The following is a 20,263-nucleotide window of genomic DNA, read 5'->3' as shown; positions in this document are numbered from 1 at the left end:
TGATTACAGATTATCACTAGAGGGCAACGGTATGTTACACCCTCTCTGTTGCTTAGTAACCTCTCTCTGTGTGTGCGCACGTAAGTGTCTGTGTGTGTGTATGTGCCATCAAATTGGAACTGACTTATAGCGTCTCTAATAAGGCTTTCAAGATAAGTGACTTTAGCAGTTCTACTCCCCCAGTTTCTATGGGCAGGTGGGGATTCAAACCCTGGTCTCCAAACGTCTAGTCCATCACTCTATCCACTACACCAGTGGTTCTTAACCTTTGTTACTTGGATGTTTTTGAACTGCAACTCCCAGAAACCCCAGCCAGCACAGTTGGTGGTGAAGGCTTCTGGGAGTTGCAGTCCAAAACTCCTGAGTAACCCAAGGTTAAGAACCAGTGCACTACACCACACTGATAAAAAGTAGGCAAATCAAATGATACATTAAAAACCTTCCCTTTTTAAGAAATGTGAACATCACAGGATAAGAGGGGAAGATCTTTTCTGTTACTGAGCAGCTAAAAAGACAGGAGGGATGGTTGTGTTTTGCTATACCTTTGCATGTTTTTGAAATGTTTGTTCCTGCTCAACCATCAGCACAAACCATTTAGAAGCATGTTTCAACTTTTTAACTTTGATTATTGGCAACAGAGGGAGACACACAGTACCTCCCCCTTCCATCAGACTTTGCTGAGCAGTGGCTAAAGGACAAAACTCTGTTCTCTAAATACTGATCTTTTTCTGTTCCTAGAAAAATGTACTTCTTGCCAAATTATAACTTTGAACTCATTTTGCTCTTTGCCTCCTGCCTTCTCTTCCTATCTCCACCTCCTCCCTCCCCACCACCACTGCCAAGGGCATTGATTCGCCTTTCTCACTCAAACAAGGGACAGGGCCAACAATAACAATTTCAGAAGATTCTGTTCCTGGTACTCAGGTAACACACAAGGCAGAAATGTTTGCTAGCTAGGCTATACATTAACCTGGTCAGCTGGGGTGTTTGCCCGGCAGAAGACGTAAGTAAGGAGTTGAATGTTTGGTCCAAGATAATCCCATTCATCTATGCAGTGCTAAAACATGCCACTCTGGATCAGTATTTGGTTTTGTATGGCCAGTCATGTGTCCCAGGTAGTGACTTCTCCCTCTTATTCTCAGAGAATGACGGTTCTGCCATTAAGCAGAGTGAGTCTGCTGATGCAGGCAGCAGATTCTGATGTGTTATGAAAGGATAGCATATTGTTAGTTATTTAATTTGCTCCTATTGTGTTTTTACCATCAGAAAGGCACACGTGCACTTGTAAAATTTTATGCCTCAGGTGCAGAAAACTATGTACCCTGATATGAGGAGGGGGAGAGCATGTATTTGCTGGCCTGCTTCAGCTAGAAAAATGTATTGGGTTAGCATGTTATAACTAGTCAGACACTCTAATTCCTAGAATTGTACCGTATTTGAACATAAAGCTTCTGCTTAGAACTTCTATATACAGCTCCTATGACCATGTTGACAGGGCCTTCTGGGAGTAGCAGTAAAAAAATAGTTCTCCTAAGAGTGTTTTGGGTTGTAATACTTCAGAACCACAAATAAACTAATCCTGCATCCCGTATATTTCATTAGGACTGCATATAAGTCCTCCAATCTGATTTGGATGCCAGTTAAAGGTTTGAGAATGCATTCCAGTTTGATCCAGAGTAGAAATAGGCACAAACAGCTCATTCGGCAGTCTCTGCCAGTTCAGATGACAGCTGAACAGGTGTTCTGTGGTTCAGTGCCCTGCCCCCTCCAGCAGGTGTCCACTCGGCAACAGTGCCCTGGCTTCCCTGCCCCACCTCCTCCAGGTGCTGTCTCTGGATGGGCACCCACTAGAGGGGGCGGGGTGCTGAACCATGGAACCACCTGTTCAGCCATCATCTGAACCAGCACAACCCATTGAATCAGCCTTTCATACCCATCTCTCATCCAGAGCAATTTGTGGCCCAGGTGATCTGTAAGCCTCCTACTGACTTTTAGTGCAAAACCAAAGTACAGTGGTGCCTTGCTTAACGACGTTAATTCATTCCAGCGAAATTGCTGTAGAGCAAAAACGTCATAAAGCGAAAATAAAAAACCCATTGAAATGCATTAAAACCTGGTTAATGCGTTCCAATGGGCTAAAAATTCACTGTCCAGCAAAGATCCTCCATACGGCGGCCATTTTCGGTGTCTGTATAGCGAGGAATCCGTCCCTAAGCACAGCGGGGAGCCATTTTGAGCACCTGGTGGCCATTTTGAAAACCTGACAATCAGCTGTTTTGATCATCGTAATGCGAAGAATCAGTTCCCAAAGCAGGGAACCAATCTTCGCAAAGCGAAAAAACCCCATTTAAAACATTGTTCTGCGATCGCAACTGCGATCGCAAAAACATTGTCGTGAAGTGGATTCGTCATAATACAGGGTAATCGTTAAGTGGGGCACAACTGTAACTGCAAGCCAGCCAGTTTGGACAAAAATAGGCAATGTTTATGCAAACACTGTTGCCAATGCAAGAACCAGGAAAACCACTGTGTTCCTCACCATTCTCACAATGGAGCAGAGGAACGTTGCAGTCTCTCCTCCCTCTGAAACAAGCAAATATTTGCATAATTAATAATGACAATGTTTGTGTCCTTAACGGTCAATTCAAGAAGTATTGTGAATGGAGTGGCAAATGCACCAAGGGGACTTACCAACAAGGATGGCAATTTGGGGCTTTAGCCCACCATCTCTAATCCTTTTCAAAACTTTTGTCTTCCACCAAAACTAGTTACAGTACTAAGGAGGGATTTACGTAGATTAAATTGTTTTGTGATTAAAGATAAGCATGTTAGTCATGCCAGAAGACCATTGTTTTTGCTGCAGTAAAATGACATGACTACCACTCTGGAAACTGCTTCATATCAGTCACCCATTTTCACCAGTTCTTTTTACTATTCAACTTCAAATTATTATAAATTGTAGTGGGGAAGAGAGACATTTTTTTGAACATACTTGTACTGTATAAGGGGAAAAATCACATGCATGTAGAAATGCATCCCCTTCCATGGGACTATTTAAGATTGGTACACTCAAAGATCAGAGCTCAATTGCTAGTCATCGAGTGATGAAAAGTGATAGAAGGGAAATTCGAATGGTTCTACATTTAGCAAATGTAGAGTATCCAATGAAGGCAAGAAAAGCCACACTTAGTGAAATTATCTCTTCTACACATCTGTTAAAATACTGGTGGGGAACCTTGTTCCTACGAAGATCCACCGACTAATAGGAGAAATCAGAGTTTAGAGATTGAGGGCAGGGGTTATAACTCCCAGGATCCTCTGACCAGGATGATGGGTGAATGTGAGCATGCTGAGTGAGGAGTGTTTATGGAAGTTGACATCAAAATGACTTTTCCAAGCACTGGGAGGAATCAACCCAGTGCTGTAGGCCCATGGTAAAGCAGTTCCATATCTCCTTGTGAGTCACGTCTGTAGTGATACAGGCTTACATAGTTACATGTGTGCACAGGGAAGGTAAGCACCACCTCATTTCTCATGTTTCTCTTCTCTATTTCTCTGTAATCTTCATGAAATTAGGCTAATATGCCACACTAGAGATATAAATCATTGCCTGTCTCATTCTTGCATGCCCCTCCCAAAAAAGGTAAACATTTTACTTCTTGCATGTGACATGGCAAAACAGTTTTCAGTCTCAGGCAGAATTTGGAATATTTGTTTTGCATGTCTGTAAATGTGCAAAACTTAACTGCTGCCATGTTGCACATACTATGAAAAAAAGTAAAGCATGGTTGTCTGCATCTTTGCGAGCAATCACACGTTTTCTATTTGTTCTCTGTGTCTGTTTAACCTCAGGGGGGAAAAATAAACACTAGAGACATTTTGTACTAACTGTGCAAAACACCACCACGACCTACAAACAATGCTTTCACTGGGGCAGGTGGATTCTCAACAGGAACCCTTCAACTTGGTGAGACAGCCTGTTTTATACAGAATTGACACACTGGTGAGAATTCTTCATAGCTTTAGCCAACAGGTTCCTCACCTGCAGTCAACTAAAACCAGGTTCCTGTCTTTTAGCGAGATGGAAGGCCTGCAAACTGATACCTTTGTCCCTCTCTGTCATATGTAGAATCTAAACTCTATTTTAGAGTACAGTTACATGAGGGGGGAAAAACAATATTTGAATCAGGTTTAACGTGTTTAAAATTGATTTTTTTAAAGAGTGACTACACGATACACGTGGAAGCACAGATTGTTCTGACAGGGAATTGTTTTATTTTTATCAGAAGCGCAGCTATTTTATTCCTCCACCAGAGGGCCTTTATTTTAACTCAGGTGTCGAATTGATTTAATTTAAATCAGTTTGCCATATGGGAACGCCTCTGTCAGTATTAACTTCTAATAAGCCCTCATGCTGATTGCCTCTGACAACCACTCAGCCCTGCTGCACTGGTGTTATTTTTAATTTTTCACAGAAAAAATTGCTATGCGGTATAGCGCTATATCAAATAACAAGGATTTTTTAAAAATTGGAACACTTTTACAGCTGCCTTACCAGCATGTCAGTTCTGCTGGGCAGGAGCTGCTCCACGGTTTGTACGGCTCCGTGGTTAGCTGTTCGGCAGTGTGCCAATCATCTCTTTCAGTAGGCTTACCTGTCCAATTGCCTGCAGTCTGCAGCAGCCAGTGGTGGCTCCCTTTCTTGGGAACACACCAATCAGCTGTTCCATTGGCTTTCCTGCCTACTTGTTGGGTCTCTGTAGCAGTCAGCACCAGCTGCTTTCCAGAGCAGTGTGCCAGTCAGCTGTTCAGTGGCTCAGCCCACCTGCCTAATGCCAGTCAGCCACAGTGCATTGCTCAGCTGTTCTGTAGGCTTCTTGCTATCTGCTGATCAGCTGCCTGACAGGCTCACCTGCCTGCTTGTCTGCTCTTGCACTGCTCTAGCGCTATGTCACTTTGAAATATTACACCCAAAAAAGAGAGAGAGAAGGTAATTGTTATGTAAACATTGCGATCTGCAGGTGTATTGGAAATGTAACCATTTAAGGAAACAAAATTTAAATTGTGGGTGTAGTCTCTGGCATTCATAGAGCACTAAAAACCACCGAATTAAAAGTTGCCTCAAAGGAATGCACACAGCAATCCAAATGTGATTGTCATGTAACTTTTAATCAATTTCAATAGTATACCAAAGATTTTCACTAGTATAACTGTGCCCTCAGCTTCCTGTAAGTCTGACACCATGAGTGATCAGCATCATATCTGCCCCAGTTTTTTTTTACTTTCTACTTGAACCCCAAGTTCTGTGCCATCTTTGCCTGATAAACAATTCTGCTGAATTCAAAAGGTCATCTCATTTGTTATATTTAAGTAGGCAGCTCACAAGAATTACAATTACAGCTATCGCAAATTTAAAAATGCCATTTAAAAACCATGTTAAGAAACAATTAAACATGTATCAATATTAGAACCGCAAATTAAAATGCTTGTTATTTTTCATACAGACATGGAGAAAGTTTGGAGCATAGAGAAGGGGGATAGGAATGAAACAAAGTGAGCAACGGGAAGGATATAAAGATGGTGTCCAGCTTTACTATTTTGTTTACACTATTAATTTGTATAATACCAATATTTTGTTAGGAGAATATAAACTATAAGCACTTGTTATTTTTATTTATTTATTTTATTATCTAGACTGGGTCTACTCTGTATTCTATGTTAGGAGAATATAAGCAATATTTCATTCTCTTCCATAATTTACAGTCTGCCTCATATACAGTGCAGAAAGTTAGTTATTGACTGATTTTTGTAATGATCATGTAAATCAGGGGTCTCAAACATGCGGCCCGGGGGCCAACTGCGGCCCACGGGATGATAGTTTGTGGCCTCCGCCTTAATAGTTCAAGGAGAGGGAGCAGTGGCAGCAGCACCTACTTGGCAAACGTGGGGTTTCCTCCCCGCCTCATAGGGGCTGGTTCCCACCTGCCCCCCCAAAGCGCCCACGCGTCCAGAAGGGGAGCCCTCTCTCTGCCCGGCAGTCTTCTCCCTCAGGGGTTTGGTGCCACCAGGGCTTCTGCTTTTAGGTCTCTCCCCCCCCGCCCTCTTTGAGGGTCACCTGACGCTGGCTGCTGCTGCTGTCGCCTCATCCCCTCTGTGCTTCTCCTTCCCCCCGCCTGGCGCTCCTCTGCTCCCTACTCAGACATGCCACGGGAGGGGGTGCTGCCAAGAGAACAGCCTTCTCGTGTGTGCTCCCCCATCTCCCTGAGCCACACTGGGCAAGACCACGGCATCTTGCCAGAGTAGGAGTCAAGAAGCCCCAGCAAGCCCCATTAGCCCTTGGGTAGGAGGGAGAGATTGCTTGCAGAAGGGGTGCATGGAACTGCTAGGGTGGGTGTGTGCACAGGGAATGGAGGAGCGCCAGGTGGGGGGAAGGAGAAGTGCAGAGAGGAGGAGGCGACAGCAGCAGCAGCCTCGCCAGGTGATCCGCAAAGATACCGGGGGGGGGGGAAGAGACCTAAAAGCAGAAGCCCCGGTGGCGCCAAACCCCTGAGGGAGAAGACTGCCAGGCTGAGAGAGGGCCCAGCTTCTGGACACACAGAGCCACATTTCAAATTTTGGCGGGCCCCTTCTCCTTTGATGTGCAGGATGCCCCTCCTGTGCTTCAAATGGAGCTCACTGACCTGCAGTGCAACTCAAAACTCAAAGCGAAGTTCAGGGAGGTGAGTGGAAAAGCAGACAAGCTTGGGCAATTTTTGAGAGAATTGACTCCAGCTTCCCTGAGCTTTCTCAAATGTTCAAGCGGACCATGTGCCTTTTTAGGAGCACATACTAGTGCGAAAAGCTGTTCTCCACCTTGAACTTCAATAAGTCCAAGTACAGGCCCAGACTGACTGATGATCATCTTCAAGCCATGCTGAGGGTCTCAACTACTTCCTCCCTCAAGCCAAATATGGCTCAGCTATGCAAGAGGAAGTGCTGCCAGGTCTCTAGCAGCAAGAGAAGAAGCTATGTTCAGAAGAACAGTCCATGTTCTTCAATGTTCCATTCATGTTCAGGACAATTCATGTTTAGAAGATTAAAGGTTAAAGAACTGTTAATGCAGACATTTGAATCTGAATACAGCAGATGTAGAAGACTGAAGAAACCACATATAGTCACTCACTAGAGAATTATTATTATTAACTGTTTTGTTTATTTTCTTATTAATTATTAATTTGTTTATTTATTTATTTTCATCTTATTTTGTGTTAAAAAAATAAAGAGATTTGAGAAGAATGGAATTTTTTTAACAAAGCTTTTCTGGTGGAAAATCTGATGCGGCCCAGCCTCACCCAGACTCTGCCTCCAGCGGCCCCCAGATAAACTGAGTTTGAGAACCCTGATGTAAATCATGTAATCCTGATTTGTTCATTCGAATCAATAGATGGTATTCATCTGTACAGTGGGGTCTCGACTTACGAACGACCCGACTTGCGAACAATTCGAGTTATGAACCTGCCCTATAGGGAAAGTAAGGACTCGACATGCGAACTTCCCTCGAGTTAGGAACAGGGAAAAAAGTCCCCCCTCCCTCCCCTTAAAGGCTTCTGGAGGGGGGAAAGGGTCAGAAACTTAAAAATAAATACTGTACTGTTAAATAAAGTCACTTACCAGGCCTTGGTAGCCCCCAAACCACAGGAAAAAGAGCAGGAAAGAGCTAAAAGCCGACACCCAGAAAGAGCCTGGCAGCCATTTTGTGGTTTTCCCCGCTCCTCTCCCCGCCTAACAGCTGATCGGCTGGCTCTGAGCAGGCTTCCAGAGGCTTGCTCAGCACCTAAAAAGCTTGCCTGAGTGCCTTTGTGCTGAAAAAATCAGCACAACATGCTTTAAAACGTTATTTAAAATTGGCTTCTTTTTTTAAAAAAAAGAGTTCTAAAGTGCTGCCTTTAGTGTTCCCTGCCTTCCCTGAACCTAAGGGAAAAAAGAAAGAAAATATCCCCCTCTAGTGGCAGAAGGCAGAATAGCAGCTTCCCATTAGTTTCTATGGACAGAAAAGAGCAGATACGGATTAAATGGTTTTCAATGCATTCCTATGGGAAATGCAGATTCGACTTAAGAACTTTTCGACTTGAGAACCACCTTCCAATACGGATTAAGTTCTTAAATCGAGACCCGACTGTACTCCATTCCCCTAAGTCCTGGCTGTCACTGACAGTTAGGATTGCTAGGTCGAATAACTATTCTTTCCCATGTCTCATTTTAAATCATAAAGGATTTTTAAAAAATGGAGGCAATGTAGTGTACAAGGCATGACCAGCTCGAGAAACAAAGAAAATAAGCTTTATTATAAGAACTTTGTCTAACACAGACCTTATTTGTGCTAACTACTTAGCTTGCTATACTCAACTACATGCTATATGCAAGACAATTAAGAAGGAAACGAAGTGAAGCCACTCGTGAGAGCATCACTCTGCATCAAAGAATGAGATACATTAGTCAAACAAGAGATAAGGTGTGTGTGTCTCACTCTTTGTTTCCTATACTACTGCCCCCTACAGGCTTTTCTGATTTATTATATAAAATGTTGCCACACCATGATTCACCTCCAACATTTCAAAGCCTACTCCTGCTGACCCCTCCGGCCCTTTGATCCCTCAGCTCAAGTCGCCAGGTTTTTCCTTTCTGTTCCTAGATAACATACATAGTTCCTAGATGACACACAAAGTATCCGAAATACTTTCAGTAGACTGAGATCCCCCATGATTAAATTAAGCAGCCAGCTGACTGATACACAGATAAATAATCTTGCAAATATAGGAATATTAAGACATTAAGGAATTTAAGGGCATATAACAACACTTTGAATTGTGTGTGAAAACAAATAGTCAGTAATGACAACACCTTCAGTGTCACATGATCCACCCGGCTACAACAATTACAGTTCTGGCCACCACAGCCTGTGTTAGTTGGTATTTCTTCAAAGGCAGACCCACCTATAACATATTAAAAGAGTTCAATTGGGAGGTTACGAGAGCATGAACCACTGTGACAAAAAGTAGACTTATGCAGGGCCAGCCCAAGATGGTGAAAGGCGCTCTTGGCGTCTGAGATTACTTAAGCCTCAAGCGATGACGTTGGATCACATGGTACGCCAAACTATGTGCTGATCTTTCAGAAGGAGAACACCTTCCTATAGGATAGGCTGCATACGCGTTCATGGATAAGAGAACTACCACCCACCTTATCTGCATCTTAGCATGATTCAGCTTCAGTTTATTGGCCCTTGTCTGCCCAGACTGACTCCAGACACAGGTTCAGTTCCTGTACAGCCTCACCTGATGCAAGTCACAAGGAGAAGCAGAGCTGGGTGTACTCAGTGCATTGATGGCACATCACTGTCTCTCCCACCTCATCACCTAGGGACTGCATATGTTAAAAAGCATTAAAAATAAGGTGGATGCTGCTGGAAGCCCAGAATTCAGACATCATGAGGTCAGACAAACATCTGCCAATGTCATTTTCTGAAACCAACTCTGTAAGCAGGGATCATGTAACACTTTGCCTCCAACTACCAACTCAATAAGATACCAAGAACAGTGGTATCAAAACTCACCAAGGGTGATTCGCCACCAGGCTTTTATTGTGCTTCGTAAAAGCCTGGTGGGGAATCACCCTTGGTGATTTTTCCCCCAGTTAGTGCTATCTTCTATTAGTAACCTTCCTGTCTTTTTCCAGTGCTACTTCTGCCTCCCCACTACAACACACTCACACTGCATTCAAAAAAGAATGATAGAATACTGATCAATCCATTTTAACCTACAGTACTAAATTCCGTGTGACAGATTAAGGTGCACCAACAAGATCTTAAGATTGCTTGGTTGGTTAGTTAGTTAGTTAATAAGTTAGTTAGTATACCCAGCCATTGGTGCAAAGCACTATTCTGGTTTGTTTGTTTGTTTGTTTGTTTGTTTGTTTGTTTGTTTGTTTGTTTGTTTGTTTGTTTGTTTGTTTGTTTATACCCCACCCATCTAGACCAAAGTCTACTCTGGGTGGCTAACAACATAAATAAAATAAAGACACAAAGAACAGTCGCAAGATGAAGTAAGCGTTGGATCCATATTTTTGTTGGGCAACTAAACCTGTTTCAGTACCAACATTCCCATGCCTCTCTCCATTCTATCCCTTTCCTTCAGCCATCCCAATCTCACAACTCTATTGCCCAAAGACTGTCACCCAGAGAATTTCCGGATAGGACAATCCTCACTGCTGGCTATTAGTGTCTTCTTTACACTGTGTAATAATCCCAGCAACTCTACCTTCCTTAACCTAGATCAGAGCTGGCCCATGTCAGCTGGGGGTATTCCAAGAGTAGTCATCTCCCCAAAGCGACTTTTCTAAGCTCTGAACAGTGCTATAAACATTGTGCTGCCGCTTACCTTGTTTCCAAAGTAGTTGAAATGTTCATGGACATTCCATAAAATGACACCAGCTTCAGCAGTACCTGAGGCTTCAATGTCACAAGTGTAACAGCATACAGATTATCTTGGTCTCCACAATTTATAGGGAAGTTATTTCTGTCCAGTGATGAAGAAAACCCTTACTCAGGCTTCTTTCTGAAAAAAGGATGTTCTTTTGATGCCCCAGCTGTTTCCCAGATGTCTCATCTCCCCCCACCCCCTTTTCACCGAGGACAGGAAAAGTCAGCTTCCTGTTGCAACTTCCAGAGTAGCATCCTTTGGGATGTCATGCTTCTAAACAAAACAAAAGGACCAGAATGATACTAAAGGCTTGGGGGGTGGGGAGGGGGATTCTGACACTTTTAAACCAAATAGCAGTGGGATACGCACATGAATCTGGTAGGGAAAAGGAAAGAAGAATCAAGAACCAAAGCAGAGTGCCTAGTTTACAAGGTATAACTGTCACTTAACACAATGAGCCCTATTTTCTGAACCATGGCTCTGGTTTTCGTACAGTTCTGTACCAAGACAGCACCAGTTCATGCATTTTCCTTTTCTCTTGCTGTTAAGCACAAGAAGGGTAAAGGAGTTAAGCATGGCACTGACAACCCCATCCCCATCTCCAGGTTGGAAAGTTTACTTTTTGGACTACAACTCCCAGAATTCCCAGTCTGGCATAGCCACCAGCCATGCTGGCTGGCTGGAAGCTGTAGTCCAAACAGTAACTTTTTTGAATCTTGTCTCCAACTACTATAAATCATAGCAAGGACCTCCCTGAGGCCTCTGACGGTCATGAAGCCACACACTTTCAAGACCGAGTAGCAAGAACCCAGGTAGGCAAACATATGCCCTCCACTAAGTCTGAACTGTAATCAATAATCAGGAATTCTGGGAGGTATAGTCTATCTATAAGGTACCATATTGCCTGCCTGAAGGTGATTCTCAAGATCCTGGGACTGTTTTATTAAAGTACTTCCATCCAATTTTCCAGTTACAAGAGTTGGGTATTTACGGAAAATGATGAGTTAATCCAAATGATTCTTTTGTCAAGAAGTGAAAGAAGTAAATTAACGAACTCGGAGAAAGCCTTTGGGTCTGAACAAGATCCTTAGAACCATGAAACCCTCTAAGCAAGAGTGCCAAGCTTGCACAGCTTTCAGTGTGGCATGACATAAATTACTGGGCAGGTGATAGATTTTAATCCAGAGTACAGTGATCATCACATTGTTCATCATACACCCATTTCACAGCTCACTGTTGCATATTAAAGCCAGTGACAGTGATAGTGGTTACATGCTGTCAAGTCACCTCCAACTTCTGGCAACCCTATGAATTAATGATCTCGAAAATGTCCTGTCCACAGTAGCCCTGCTCAGCTCTTGCAAACGCAAGACTATGGCTTCCTTAGTTAATCCATCTCATATTTTGTCTTCCTCTTTTCCTGCTGCCATTAACTTTTCCCAGCATTATTGTCTTTTCCAGTGAATCTTCCCTTTTCGTGATATGTCCAAAGTAGGGCAGCCTCAGTTGCATCACTTGTGCCTCCAGAGATAGTTCAGGTTAGATTTGCTCTATAACCCATTTGTTTGTCTTTCTGGCAGTCCTGGGTATCTGCAAAGCTTCCCTCCAGGGTCATATTTCAAACTAATCAGTTTTCTTCCTGTCAGCCTTCTTCACAGTCCAGCTTTTACATCCTACATAATGATTGGGAATGTAAGCGTTTGGATGACCTTTGTTTTGCTCTCCAGTGACACATCCTCACAGTTGATTATCCTTTCTCATTCTTTCATTGCTTCCCTTCCTAGTCACAGTCGTCTTCTGATTTCTCAGCTGTAGTCTTCATTTGGACTGATGATTAAACCAAGATATACAAAATCTGTAACTATTTCAATTTTTTCTTTGTCAACATTAAAATTGTCTAGTTCTTCTGCTGTCCTGCTTTGGCACTCCTTTCACTTTCATCAGAAGTTGTTTCAAGTCATTACTGATTTCTGCCAGTAAGACAGTGTCATCTGCATATCTTAAATTAATGATGTTTCTTCCATCAATGTCCACTCCTGCTTCTGAATCTAGTCCACCTTTCCGCATGATGTGTTCTGCATATAATTTAGCTAGAACAGACAGGGAGATAAAATACACCCTTGCCTGACACCTTTGCCCATAAGGAAACCATTCTGTATCTCCTTATTCTGTCTTAACAGTAGCTTATGTTCCAATAATAGGTCTACACTGTGTCTACAGAAAAGCCTAAGAAAAGCAAAATATGAAGGAGCTACTTTTTTAAAATGCCCGGTTGGCCAAATGAGAAACCAAGGTCTAATCCAGCCCCTGAAATAATTTCGCCAATAGTCTCCTAAATTTTAATGAAGGTTTGATAAGACTCCCTCAAACATCTTCCTCCCACTTCTGGGACAACAGCAGAAACCTCGTGGCACAGTGGTCAAACTGCGGCACAGCAGTCAAAACTGCTCACAACACAGGTTCAATCCCAGGTAGACAGCACAAGGTTCACTTGGCCTTCCCATCCTTCGCAGGTCGGTAAATTGAGTACCCAGCTCACCGGGCGGGGGGGGGGAATGTGTAGCCTGTCTAATAAAATTGTAAGTGCTTTAAGATCTATGGGGTGGTATATAAGCAGCACACTTTGCAATTTCAAGCTCATTTTGGAAAAGCAGAGAACCTCTGCCAATCATTTTTTTTACAATACGTTTATAGTGTATAACCCAAAACATGCACAAAGCTTTGGGGGAAAATTGTTTTTTAACTATAACTCCCAGACAAGCATGTCCTTTGAGGACTGCTATAAAAAACAAACAAACATAACTGCGCCAAGTTCTGGGCAGCACATGAATTCAGTTCCCAGGTAAGTCATTATGTATAAGACTCAGTCTCTCCACCTCTCAATATTCCCAATACTCCCAATGAGGTCACAGTATACTGTATGGTACAGTGAACATAGGAAGCTGCCTTATGCTACATCACACTCTTGCTGCATTTGGAAGTCCACACTATCTGCATGAACTGGCAGCATCTGTCTAGGGTTTCAGGCCAGGCTGACATCTCTCCTTGTCTTACCTGGAAACAACAGGGGAGTAAACCTGAGATTTTGTGAGACCTATGTTCTGCCACTGAGCTCTATCATTTTCCTTAGCAAATGTGCTCCATAAGATACATTGGCTTTACTACTAAGTACTGCAATTACAGACCCTGCCCATTTGCAGGGGAACTGGATTATTTCATCCCCAGGTTAGAGTCCACAGAATAGTGTGCCTTAGAAAATATATTTTGCAGCTGACCAAAACCGCTGAGAGTGAGAAACAGCCTTTGTATCCTGTAAGATGTACCGTTTTGTGTTATATCAACTATACTGTAGTAATTAAACAGTTGTCTTTGCCATTTCTTCCATTCACTGTTTGGTTCATCATGCTGACAGTGACATTAGTTATAGCTTTAGCTCTACATAATTGTAGAGGTACAAGGGACTCCTGGGTTATCGAGTCCAAATCCCCTGCCAAAGCAGAAGATCCACAATGAAAGCATATCTGACAGATGGCCATCTAACCATCGTTTACAAAACTCAAGTGAAAAAGAGTCTCTCATCCTCTGAGGCAGTCCATTCCAGTGCCTTATACCTGACAGATCAGCAACAATTTGCAAATGATAATGCTGTCTCCATGCTCTGGAAGGATGTGCTATGTATTGAAAGAAGAGGCAGGTTTTGTGTAGCACCATGACTTGTGACAAAACATTTCTCCTGCATCTGTTCCTGGTCAACAGGTAAAGGAGGTTGTGGGGAGCAGCGGGGACATATGTCACCAAATTTCAACCCTGACAATTTCCTCTGAAGTCTCACTAACCACTTTCGTTCTAGCATAATTCTTATCTTTCTTTAAGGAAATGTTTTTTGTTCAGTAAGAACGATGCATGGCCCTGAGACCCTGCAAGTCAGAGGTGCTGATTACTTATAAGTAAATGCAATTTGTGTGGTCTCAATGTGGGTACTGTGGTCACCCATGTTTGAAAGGAGGCTAATCATTTTTCTCGATGGCAGCAAGCTGCAATGACATCCAAAATGTCCAAAACGTATGGTTTTGTGTACTTACTTTTAAATATATATATATATATATATACTGTATACTTACTGGGTCAGTGAACAACTGTGAGTTATAATTATTACAAGCAGTTGGAGGGAGAGAACAAGGCACCTATATTTTCAATAGTCGTGTTGAAGAAGAGATGTCAGCAGCGTTGATTTCTTCAGCTAGGCATGGCTAACTGCACTTGACAGGATGCCCAATTTTTAAAGGCACCTGCTTGCCTATTCATCTGATCACTTTAGCCCAGTTTCCCCCAGCCTGGCACCCTGTTTACAAAACTCAAGTGAACTACCCTTCTCCCTTCAACAACACTGGGATGAGGGGAAGTGGACCCCTGTGTAGTTCAAAATCCATGCAAAAATCTTATGACCCCTAAGATGTAACTACAAAGCATAAACACACACATACAGACCTCCCCTGACCTGCACCAACCTCCCGGCGTGTCCCAGCCCCCTCTCCAGTCACCATGCCACATTATCGGTTGGTACAAGACCTCACCTGCTTTTCCTGCTGGCTGGCTGTCCACCTCTTTGCCACTTCCCTTGTTTGCCAACCCTCCTTATTCCTCCCTCAACCGCCATCATTTCTTCAACGTTTCTTCTCCTTTGCACCTCCATTGACACATAAAGATATCTAATTCCTTTTGCTTTCACCTGTGATTAAAATTGCACATCTCAAGGGTACACACAAAAAACACCATTTTGAAATTGGAACCTGTTATTATAAATATCATCTTAGAACTTCAGAGCTGGAGAAGACCCTAAGGACCATCAAGTCCAGCCCCTGTCAGGGAGGCCCAGTGGGGGAATCAAACTCAAAACCTCTGGCCAGATACATAAGCCGCTGAGCTATCCAGCAATTGGAAATCTATGCATAAGGAGACTGATCATCTTGCATCTTACCAATAAAAGGCAGCATATTGGCTTTGTGGATCCCACCCGTGCTCCAATATATGCCCACATACAGACATATTTCCTCATAGGAAATTCTCATTGTCATGGTCCAACAGCCTTTTTTCTCTGAATTCTTTCAGATAATATCCCTTCAGTCTTTTTCTTTAAAGAACATATTCCATATCTACAATCCTTTCACTCAAGATCAGTTCATCTGGAATAAGGGTTGTAACCATCCCGATTCACAGTAATCAATGACATCTACGGTACTTAAGATTCCTTAGTGAAGATCAGTAATAGGCAAAGCGCAGCTCCTATTAACAAAGAGCCTCATGGCACAGTGGTTAAACTGCTGTACTGCAGCCAAAACTGTGCTCACAACCTGGGGTTCAATCCCAGGTAAGGTTGACTCAGCCTTCTATCCTTCCGAGGTTGGTAAAAAGAGTGCCCAGCTTGCTGCCAGTGGGGTGGGGGGAAATGTAGCCTGCATAATTAACTTCTAAACCGCCCAGAGAATGCTTGAAGCGCTATGGGACAGTATATAAGCAGCACGCTTTACTTTGCTCCCCACAGGGGGCTGGGCTGTAGCTCCCAAAACTCCTCCTAAATCAGCTAGTGCTGATGGGAGGTCTAGTGTCTGGAAAGCCACACATTGCCTACCCATGATGTGGATTAGCATGCTACGTATAATGGGGGGATCACAACCACTTCTCATGCACTTTCCGCAGCATAAGGTCACTTCCACATGACACCAGTTCCATGTTACAGGGGTACTTATGCGAAGGACGTCTTTACATGGGGCAGAAAAGGTAGAGTTACCTCTTTCCCACCCAAAGAACTAGACAGTGGATTCAAAGTGAAGTCAGACTAAACAGAGTAGAGTGGTGTGATTACATCCCTTGTTCTAGACACTGTACTTCTGGTGATGCAACCGAGTGCTGCATTGTGCATTCGGTGTTTTGTTTAGGTTTTTTTTTCTGACACATCATACCATTAATTCATGTTCAGTTTGTGGTCTGCTAAAATCTACTAAGACATAGCATCTGAAGTGTGGGAAAGACCTACACGCTGCACTGTTATCCTCATTACTGTGTCATTTGCATGTATGTCCCTGTGTCACCCCAAAATGGCTCGCACATACATAAAACAGTAAATGTGGGAGGGTCGTATTCACAGGAAAGGTGAGTAGATCTCACAGCACTGCGATGCTTCTGTATAACAAATTCCAGCATACACTGTGTGGATATGCAGTGACTGGAGGAACAGACACATCACCTGTTAGAATTTTTGTCTGTCGTATAGTTACGGTAGAAGAATAGCTGAAGTGGAAATAAATCTTGGCAGCCTTTCTGAAAACAGGCAAAAAAAAAAGGTGGGGCCCTTTTGATCTTTCAGTGCATGTTGTTAGTACAGCAGAGATGCTAATGTACTGGGAGGAACCATAATTGTTCTGGATTTATTTAATTCAGATCAAAAGCACAAAAAGTCAAGTGCGTCATTAGAGTGCATTCTAAGTTGGATTCCCTACATCCTCACTCTGATTGCCCCTCTATGTTTTTTTAGAGTTACAGTATTTGGGAAGTAAAGCTTCCAAAAAGGTTTTTAAAAGTCTAGGCTTTCATCAATAGGATCAAGATGAAAGAGAGATGGAAATGTGCAATGAGAACTGAACCAGAGGATGAAAATGACTCTATTGTGAATTAATGTGAAACGAAAAGACATGATACCTGGCTCAGCAATACTACGTGAGAAAGATCTTGGAATTGTAGGTCACAAGCTGAATATGAGCCAACAGTGTGATGTGACTACAAAAAAGGCAAATGTTATTTTAGGTAGCATTAAAAGAAGCATAGTTTCCAAATCCCGTGAGGTGCTAGTTTCTCTCTATTCAGCACTGGTTAGGCTTCACCTTGAGTATTGTGTCCAGTTCTTGACACCAGACTTTAAGAAGGATGCTGACAAATTGGAACAAGTTCAGAAGATGGCAAGAAGGATTATTAGGGGGCTAGAAACCAAGCTCTGTGAGGAAAGACTGAAAGAACTGGGCATGTTTAGCCTTGAAAAAAGAAGACAGACAGGTGATATAACACTTTTCAAATACTTGAAAGGCTATCATACAAAGGAGGGGCAGGATCTGTTCTTGATCATCCCAGAGAGCAGGACATGTAACAAAGGGTTCAAGTTACAGGAAGTCAGATTTCAGCTGAATATCAGGAAAAACTTCCTGTTAGAGCAGTATGACAATGGAACTAATTACTTTGAGAGGTGGTGAGTGCTCCAACACTTCGAGAGAAACTTAGACAACCATCCGGCAGATATCCTTTGATTTTTATTCTTGCATCCAGCAGGGGGTTGGACTTGATGGCCTTGCAGGCCCCTTCCAACTTCACTATTTCATATTCTATGATATTTTGTGGTACACTTTTCATTTTGGTCTGCATTGCACACATTTTCTCTTCTAGGCTGTTATACCAACACTGAAGGTGTCGGAGGGAGAACCTCCTTTCACTGCATCATTTATTTATTTATTTATTTATTTTTGGACTTATATACCGCCCCATAGTGCTACAAGCACTCTCCGGGCGGTTTACAATTTCATTATACAGGCTACACATTGCCCCCCCAGCAAGCTGGGTACTCATTTTACCGACCTCGGAAGGATGGAAGGCTGAGTCAACCTTGAGCCGGCTACCTGGGATTTGAACCCCAGGTCGTGAGCACAGTTTTAGCTGCAGTACAGCGTTTTAACCACTGCGCCACGAGGCTCTATGAAGGCTGTCGTTCCATACCGACTTACTTATGAGTATGTTTTATTAACTTCTCCGTGTGTGTAGGATCGTGCTGTCATTTATTCCTTAAACAGTTTAAGCCTTAGTCAAATTTCTAGGGACGTTAAGTCGAACTGAGCTCAGTGGGGGGTTATTTTTGGAAATGAAAAGACACACAGGGCTGGACCACACACCTCCCTTTTGTAACTGCAACACAAGCGAAGTTGAAAGTATGTGCATGGGGATATCTGATCCGCACAAGGAGATCTTCAGGAAGTAGCTTTAGACAAAACACCTCTCTTGCCCAATATACAGAGAAGAGATGGATCGCTTGGCAGACTCTGCTGTTAACATTGTTCCCTATGCGCCAAAATCTGCCCAGAGAGTCTTGAAGATAATTATCAGGCACAAGAACTAGAAACAACAGAGATTTGCAGCCATGTTCTGACTGCCGAATATCCACGCATCTAAAGAGCACCACCCACTTTTTGGCAGCAATAGTACAATATATCCTGGGTGGAAGTAGATTCACACAGCTTTGAAATATCTCCCCATAGTATTAAGCAGAATTTTCTTCTAGCTGCTCGTTCTCTGCCTGTGTTTGCACAGGGAAGCACTCTTCCCTTGGCACAGATGCAAAAAGTGAACATAACCTTACCTGCAGAGGTAGGTGAGGCATGTAACCTATGACTCTTTGGCACTGGCAGTTTTGAAGCTATGGACAGTGTATTATATGCTTCTGTTGGCAGCTGAGCAAGATATTGTTACAAGCCTGAAATGCAGCACGAAACTCACGTGGGGCTCCCAAGAGAGGAATGGGAAAGTTAATCCTCTCTAGACCAAGTGCATCCATTCCTGAGACGGTGCCAGTTTCCTGTTAGGCATTGGTTGATAAATACGGCTATGCCCAGCAGGTTTCCAGAGGTGGCCACTTGAAGATGCCCTTACCTGAGCCACTGCCCAGAGAGCATGTAAAAATAACCAAGTCTTGTGGCACCTGAAGGACTAATGCATCCAAAGAAATATGCTGGAGTCCATGAAAGCTGTTGCCAAATAAAACTGTAAAGTCTTTAAGATGCCATGGGATGCGTTGTTATTTTTGTTGCAACAGTATGACATAGGTACCTAACTCCTTGGATATATCCACCATAGGCAAAGTTATCTCAAACACATCTGTTCCTGCCCATACCTAAAACACAAGGTGCAAGGCAGCCTATGCCAAAGGCGCATGCAGCAAATGCCAGCCAGCCCTGGGTACCCAACAACCCCAGCGCCCCCTTACCTGTGGACTGGATGCTTTCTTGGATGGCTTCGACTTCAGCTAGGTCCATGCACACTCCTTGACCATGCATGAGCGTGTGCAAGGGTTTCTCCATGCCCCGTGGCGGATAACACCGCAGCCCGGAGCCACAGCGAGGCGTGTACACCCCGCAGGGCATCCCTTTGGCCAAGGCACACGTCGCGCAGCATCCACAGCCAGGCTCTTGCACCAGCTCCTCGCATCCGGCAGGGGCCCGGCAGCGTGCCAGCTTCTCTTCGGAACATGGAGGGCATTGGATGGCCTCCAGGCTGACCGAGAAGCCCACCTGGGCCAGGAGCAGCAAGGTGACAGGCACTTTCCTGGAGGGCATGGCACTTAAGGGGTCTGGCGGGCCGGCGGGCCGGGGTTCCTCAGGGGCCGAGAGACAAAGGTCACCCAAACAAGGGGGCGGCAGCAAAGGGCAGCGTGTGCGGGCAGAGCAGCAGAGAGAGCCGGATCTCCTCCAGCCAAGGGGGGACTCTGCACTGAAGGGGAGAGCAGCTCATTCTTTGGACTTTATACCACTCTCCCGGCAGGCCACACCCCCAGCTCCAGGGAGAGGCAAGGGAGAAGAAGCGAGCAGCCACCACACCAGCGCGACCCACCGTGCCCGGCAACGGAGGAAAGACCTTATTTGCCCTGAGGAAGGAAGCACAAAAAGGAGCGGCTGCGAAGACGGAAACCTGCGCTCGAAGGGGCCACGGCGGGCGAGCCGAGCGAGCCGCAGCCGCGCTCGGACGGAGGCGCGCTCCCTACTTCTTTTTGGAAC

The 20,263-nt window shown here is 43.9% G+C and overlaps 1 protein-coding gene across 1 annotated transcript in view; it reads right to left on the bottom strand.

The window, feature by feature from the left end:
• The window catches only part of IGFBP4 (insulin like growth factor binding protein 4), a 61,214-nt gene extending 41,221 nt beyond the window's left edge, over positions 1-19,993 (bottom strand). The window contains exon 1 of the mRNA XM_020805878.3: positions 19,477-19,993. Coding sequence (XP_020661537.1) covers positions 19,477-19,825 — 349 coding nt within the window. The 5' untranslated portion in view covers positions 19,826-19,993. The remainder of the gene's footprint in view (positions 1-19,476) is intronic.
• Between the last annotated feature and the right edge of the window lie 270 nt (positions 19,994-20,263).

This window comes from Pogona vitticeps, chromosome 6 (assembly GCF_051106095.1).
Source record: "Pogona vitticeps strain Pit_001003342236 chromosome 6, PviZW2.1, whole genome shotgun sequence".
NCBI classification, from domain to species: domain Eukaryota; kingdom Metazoa; phylum Chordata; class Lepidosauria; order Squamata; family Agamidae; genus Pogona; species Pogona vitticeps.
Note: the sequence above shows the minus strand (reverse complement) of the source record. Positions and strands in the feature narration are given on the sequence as shown.